This window comes from Camelina sativa, chromosome 20 (genome assembly GCF_000633955.1).
Source record: "Camelina sativa cultivar DH55 chromosome 20, Cs, whole genome shotgun sequence".
Lineage (NCBI taxonomy): Eukaryota > Viridiplantae > Streptophyta > Magnoliopsida > Brassicales > Brassicaceae > Camelina > Camelina sativa.
Window position 1 is genome coordinate 17,333,738 of NC_025704.1, and position 6,620 is coordinate 17,340,357.

The 6,620-nt window shown below is 35.4% G+C and overlaps 2 protein-coding genes across 2 annotated transcripts; both read right to left on the reverse strand.

Annotated features, from left to right (window-relative positions):
* On the reverse strand, positions 401–2,479 carry LOC109131284 (ATP-dependent DNA helicase PIF1-like). Its single transcript, XM_019242017.1, has 2 exons — positions 1,443–2,479; positions 401–1,363 (listed from the first exon to the last, which is right to left on the reverse strand). The coding sequence occupies exons 1-2, from the start codon at positions 2,419–2,421 to the stop codon at positions 786–788; spliced, it is 1,557 nt and encodes a 518-aa protein (XP_019097562.1). The 5' UTR covers positions 2,422–2,479; the 3' UTR covers positions 401–785.
* LOC109131208 lies at positions 2,654–6,043 on the reverse strand. The gene is made up of 5 exons (XM_019241898.1): positions 5,164–6,043; positions 4,469–5,069; positions 4,078–4,369; positions 3,715–3,997; positions 2,654–3,621 (listed from the first exon to the last, which is right to left on the reverse strand). Exons 1-5 carry the CDS (start codon positions 6,041–6,043, stop codon positions 2,654–2,656), a joined length of 3,024 nt encoding a protein of 1,007 aa, XP_019097443.1.

Consider the following 6,620-nt stretch of genomic DNA (forward strand, 5'->3'; position numbering starts at 1 on the left):
AATTTCCTTATTGTTTAGTGTTAATTCGGTTATGTTCTTGTTTGAATTCATAAATATTTGTGTTTAGATCAGAGTTGTTAAACAGAATTAACCTTAAAGAGAACAAATCATATATCCAGAAATAACTTCAAATATAAGCAAATATCTCTTCAAACAGTTTTATAAGATGGCATGCATAGGTTCAGTTTCTGCAGTTCTATATTAAACTTATGTATTTGTCTCTTTCATTATAGTTTGCCACTATTTGATAGATATATTTATAGATTTAAATTAATTTCATCTATCATTATATAATAACTTTTAACAATTTTGTCATAATGCAGGATGTGCTAATTCGTGAAACAAATCTATGGAAATGGACTCAGTTGACTGTAAAAAAGGTACGTACATGAAGGTTTGCTACCGTGTTTTCAGTTAGTATAACCCAAGTCATAATAATCAGTTTGAAAACTGTTCTGTGAAATATAAAAAAATTTCCATAGAATACGAAAAACAGTTTTTCAAATTGCCAGAACATCCTAATTATCAAAATGTTTTTAAGAACCCCTTATTTATTGTATAGAAGAAACCTATACTATTATTAAATAACAAATAGATGTAACGAAAACTGCTAACATCCAATTCTTTAAAAACTTCTCATAAGCTTGAGGAAGATCCAAATCCTGTTTCAAATGTGAAAATGTATTATTAAAGTCTGAAATTTAAAAGAATCAAAATAAGAGTGAAATCACGCATGAGCACCTTAACTTATAAGTCGAAAATGGCTGAAGCTGATTTCTGTCTGATTAACAAATATTCTGGAAAACTTCTTTGAACACTACATTCATAGTTTTCTTCTGTGGCTTTCCATCTTCATCAAGTATCAATACTTTCAATCCTTTTCTTGATGTAACCCTAGATATAGCAACATAGAGCTGGCCATGTGAAAATACTGGTCTAGGTAAAAACAATCCTACATTCTCCAAAGACTGCCCCTGACTTTTGTTGATTGTCATCGCAAATGCAACTGAAATTGGCAACTGTCTTCTCCTCATCTTGAAAGGCAATCTTGTATCCGATGGTATTATCAACAACCTAGGAATGACTACTTTATCCCCTACACGATCACCAGTTATAACTATAGCCTCGATCACAAATTCAGCCATTTGAGTTATTTGTAGTCTTGTTTCATTCATTAGACCTCCGGTAGGATCTATGTTCCTTAGCAACATTACTGGACAACCAATCTTCAATCTTAACCTATGGTGGGGCAAGCCTGAAAGTTTGATACTGTTGAGGAAATCTGGAGTGAAGATGGGGTTATTCTTGGACACTTTGTCAGACGGGTCCAAACTATCTGCACTAAGATAGATTCTCTCATCACCTACAAAGAAAATTTACAATATGTTAATCATTTTTTCTAATAAACAGCGTAGTATTGAGCCTGACACATAATACAATACCTTCCATTTGATCTAGCATATACTCATTTATCTGATAGACATCCTCATTTGTTGGAGCGAGTATAGCTCTGGCTTGAAAAAACTTAGGATCATTCTTTTCTTTCAAAAATTGTGGATCACCATATACCTCTTTGCTTATAGCTTCTATAGGATTAGTGGCTTCTGTAATAAGCATACCTTCAGGAATATCTATTTCTGCTACCCCATCATTTGGCTCTGCAATTTTTCCATCTCCGACATCCAATATCCATTCTGAAAATTCTTTAATTTTGGTCGCCTTTTCAACACTGATATCCTTTGCCAGCAGACGCATATTCTTTGTAAGTTTTAGTACTTTGCAATGATCCCAAAGATATGATGAATTTAATGTAGCCATAACTATTTCTGTCCTAGAACCACCAGTTATGACTGGAAGAACTTGTCTGAAATCTCCTCCAAATACTACAACTTTTCCTCCAAAAGGTTTGCTATGACCATTTTCAACAACATCCTTCAAGCTTCTATCCAATGACTCAAAACAGTACTTACTCATCATAGGTGCTTCGTCCCAGATTATTAGAGAAGCTTCTCTAACCAATTTCCCTAAATCTGAACTTGGTTTCATTCTACATGTTGAAAGCTCATCCAAAATTAATGGAATCCCAAATCTAGAATGAGCAGTCCTACCTCCTGCTAATAAAAGCGATGCTATACCACTGGATGCAACATTTAGGACAATCTCACCGTCTTTCCTTAATGCAGCAGATAGTGTTTTCCATAAAAACGTTTTACCAGTACCACCAAATCCGTATACAAAGAATGCTCCTCCCCTTTTAGTTAATACAGCATCCATTATCTCCGAGTATACTTTTTTCTGTTCTAGAGTCATCATCTCTATCCAGCCAGCATGTTTCTCTGCCTGTTCAGCACGGTTATAGTTTTTCTCGTCAACTATCAACACGTTAGAGTCACTAATACTCCGTCTAGGTGGCTGTGGCATTGACTTGAAGTGAGCAAGACAACTCCCATTTCTTTTAAGTCTAATGTCTATATCTTGTAGCGCAAATATCTTTTTCTCTTCATCAGATAAAACTAACTCTGCAAAAATATGTTTAATATTAGGCAAAATTTAAAATTTACGCTTACTAAATAATTTTGTGTAATGATTATTTCAAAGCCTCAATACAATACCTGGTCTGTCTAGTGCTTTCCTTCTAATGAATTGAATGTCTTCACACTGCAACTCCCNTCTCTTTGCTTATAGCTTCTATAGGATAAGTGGCTTCTGTAATAAGCAAATCTTCAGGAATATCTATTTCTGCTACCCCATCATTTGGCTCTGCAATTTTTCCATCTCCGACATCCAATATCCATTCTGAAAATTCTTTAATTTCGGTCGCCTTTTCAACACTGATATTCTTTGCCAGCAGACGCATATTCTTTGTAAGTTTTAGTACTTTGCAATGATCCCAAAGATATGATGAATTTAATGTAGCCATAACTATTTCTGTCCTAGAACCACCAGTTATGACTGGAAGAACTTGTCTGAAATCTCCTCCAAATACTACAACTTTTCCTCCAAAAGGTTTGCTATGACCATTTTCAACAACATCCTTCAAGCTTCTATCCAATGACTCAAAACAGTACTTACTCATCATAGGTGCTTCGTCCCAGATTATTAGAGAAGCTTCTCTAACCAATTTCCCTAAATCTGAACTTGGTTTCATTCTACATGTTGAAAGCTCATCCAAAATTAATGGAATCCCAAATCTAGAATGAGCAGTCCTACCTCCTGCTAATAAAAGCGATGCTATACCACTGGATGCAACATTTAGGACAATCTCACCGTCTTTCCTTAATGCAGCAGATAGTGTTTTCCATAAAAACGTTTTACCAGTACCACCAAATCCGTATACAAAGAATGCTCCTCCCCTTTTAGTTAATACAGCATCCATTATCTCCGAGTATACTTTTTTCTGTTCTAGAGTCATCATCTCTATCCAGCCAGCATGTTTCTCTGCCTGTTCAGCACGGTTATAGTTTTTCTCGTCAACTATCAACACGTTAGAGTCACTAATACTCCGTCTAGGTGGCTGTGGCATTGACTTGAAGTGAGCAAGACAACTCCCATTTCTTTTAAGTCTAATGTCTATATCTTGTAGCGCAAATATCTTTTTCTCTTCATCAGATAAAACTAACTCTGCAAAAATATGTTTAATATTAGGCAAAATTTAAAATTTACGCTTACTAAATAATTTTGTGTAATGATTATTTCAAAGCCTCAATACAATACCTGGTCTGTCTAGTGCTTTCCTTCTAATGAATTGAATGTCTTCACACTGCAACTCCCATGTCTTTGCCCAAACTAATTCAGGCCTAAGTAATATAGCTGAAGAAAGCATGACAACAAAAACTTGCCTAACCAAGCTTCCACTACCCCAATAGCCTGTTCTAACTAAATCCTCGATGTATTCTTTGTCATCATCTAGCAAACCCAAAGCAAAACATGCATCTTTATATTCTGTATAAACCACTCCATTAACAGTCTTGATCTCATCAAAATTTCTGGGTCCCCTCTGTTCATTCAACAGAACTCGCAAATAATATCCATCCTCCATAACCATAGGAACATAATTTAATCTTCCGATTGCAAAACCTTTTGTCTTAGATTAAACTGTTTCTCTTTTGAATCATATGTGAACATGTTAGGTATTTCTGGATAAGTTAGTGACCTAGCAATAGAGCTAACCTTGTTAAGATTCATCCATGCTAGAAACATGGAATTATCGACCGTATCTCGATTCATAATTGCTTCAGCCTCATCATCACCCTTGAAATAAACCAGATGCTCACCCTCTAGATGGAAACTTAGTTTCACAACTGGTGTAGACCGGTAATGAATATTAAATTTAAAAATCCTCCATGCTGCTTCACATGCAGACACATACCTGATAGATAAAAGAAAAGCAAATGTGATAATCAATAAGAATTGTTAAAACTATAATATTAAAGAGAAAACAAAATACACGCTGAATTATAAAAAGTACCTGCAATCAAAATAATCTTTAATTTCATTGTCTGGTTTCTTATTCTCTTTCCCTAGAACCTCTCCAGTCTGGTACTCATCTTCATCTTCCTCTGGCATATTTGGCAAAACAGCAACAGTTACACGGTCCTGACCTTTTGTAATGTATTTAAACAAATACTTTACAGATCCAGCTTGGTTGCACCACTCGACATTAATGTGTGCTCTATAGCGTAACAACAGCTTCTTATTGTATGGGATAACATAACTGTTATCACATTTGAATCTGTTTTTTTCTACATAATCATTTGTCTCCCTTCTTCTGTACACTGGAAAGCCTTCCTTATCGACAGTAGTCTCGTCAGCATACTTCTTAGGAAAAAATTTAGTACATTTCCTATTCTCCATACATGGTGAATTCGGATTAACAGCACCACATGGTCCATGGATCATCATGTCCTTCACTAACTCATAAAGCTCTGGTTCTTCATTCTTGTATGGAATTTCTGCAGATATGATTTTATCTATATCTTCTGTCTTAGGAAATTTGTGCTTTTGGTCCATGAATAGCAGTATATGTGCATGTGGCAAACCTCTTTTCTGGAACTCAATGGTATACATAGCTGTAGATAGGATAAAATATAAAGAGATTAGATGTCGACCTTCATATCTCACGATGTAAAACAATTTAAACATTTACAAAAATTTAGTAATTACCAGATACAGTCTTCCCTAATATATGTCGTTTGGTTAAATCATGCATAAGGGAATCGAGCTTCATCTTAAAAACCCTACAAAGGATGTCTGGTCTATCATCGGGATTCAATTTCCGCTCCTGAAAAAATCTAGTTAGCTCTGGCCACTTTGGATTACATGTGAAAGTTATAAAAAGATCAGGAAATCCAAAGTGTTTAGATATAGCCATTGCATCTAAATAGTTTTCTCGCATATATCTAGGACCACCAGTGAATGACTTTGGTAAAAAAAACTGTCTCCCTTGCTCATTCATATCTACATTTCCAGCTTCTGCCACCTTCTTTATAGTGTTATAATTCTCTGCCCTTAAACTCGCTTGATTGTATTTGATGTAACCAAGCTGGTTGCTCTCGATGGCAGTATACGAATCAACCAAGAACTGCTGGAATAGGCGTCTAGAATGCAGAAGGGTCTTTGACTCGTTTTTCCTCTCCTGAATTCGAAATGCAAAGAACTGTCTCATGCTAATCTGTTTTCTTTCTTTTTTACTCTTAACCCTTCCCACTTTTGAATGCCCTTTTTCAATTCCAAGTCTGTAACCATCCTCTCCATAAGGAAATAATAAGGGATATTGTAATGCTAGATAAGAGATATGCAATTCACTTATCCTTTGTAGTTCACCAGATTTTGCTTGAACAACAATATCACGATGATCCATTTCCAAATTGAAATCTCCAGGAATCAAAGCAGCTACTTCAGATGCTGTTGGTGTGTTGTACGTCCTCCCATCCTTTTCACGACTACTAACTATCCTCATATGAAAAGTTTCATCCGGATTTGTGTTGAACCTGTCTCTTGCTGATCTATAAGTGTTGACGTATGGATTCACATCATCCAACATTTTCATAATCTTTTCGATTAGTTCCCTTCTGAGTTTCTATTTCTTCTTGTACTTTGCAGAGTTTTTTCCTTTGCTGCAAAATTAAGTGAACTTAGTTAAACACACATTAGTTAATTTAGACACAAAAGTCTGTAAATTATAAAACGCAATACGCAATTACTGATAATGAAATTAACCATACTTCATAATAGTTGCTCTATTATCAACTTCATTTTCAGTATCAACAATGTACAATTGTTGAAACTTAGGGAGTTCACCATCCTCAGGTTGCATACTACCCATCAAGTGATAGTTCTCCCCTTGTAGTTGAAACATATTAGGTCCACGTCCTGGTGCACAACACTTCTCTGTTTTCCCACCAAGTGAAGTAAATGAAAAAATCATGTTATAAGCTCTAATATTTTCTCTAAAATGTCTGCTTAGCTCATCATTGTTGGTGAGTAAGGCGACCAACAACTCTGGTGTTTTCTGTAAAAATGGAAGTTTGACTTGTCCTTCGCCACAACACAAAGTGAAAACAGGCTTTCTTGCATTCTTTTGTTTGTTAATTCGCTCATCATACCACATTATTGCTCCA

Coding starts and splice junctions, on each gene's coding strand:
- LOC109131284 (XM_019242017.1), bottom strand. CDS start 2,421: ATGCCACAGCCACCTAGACGGAGTATTAGTGACTCTAACGTGTTGATA. Junction 1,364..1,442: donor TATGCTAGATCAAATGGAAG/GTATTGTATTAT, acceptor TTTTCTTTGTAG/GTGATGAGAGAATCTATCTT.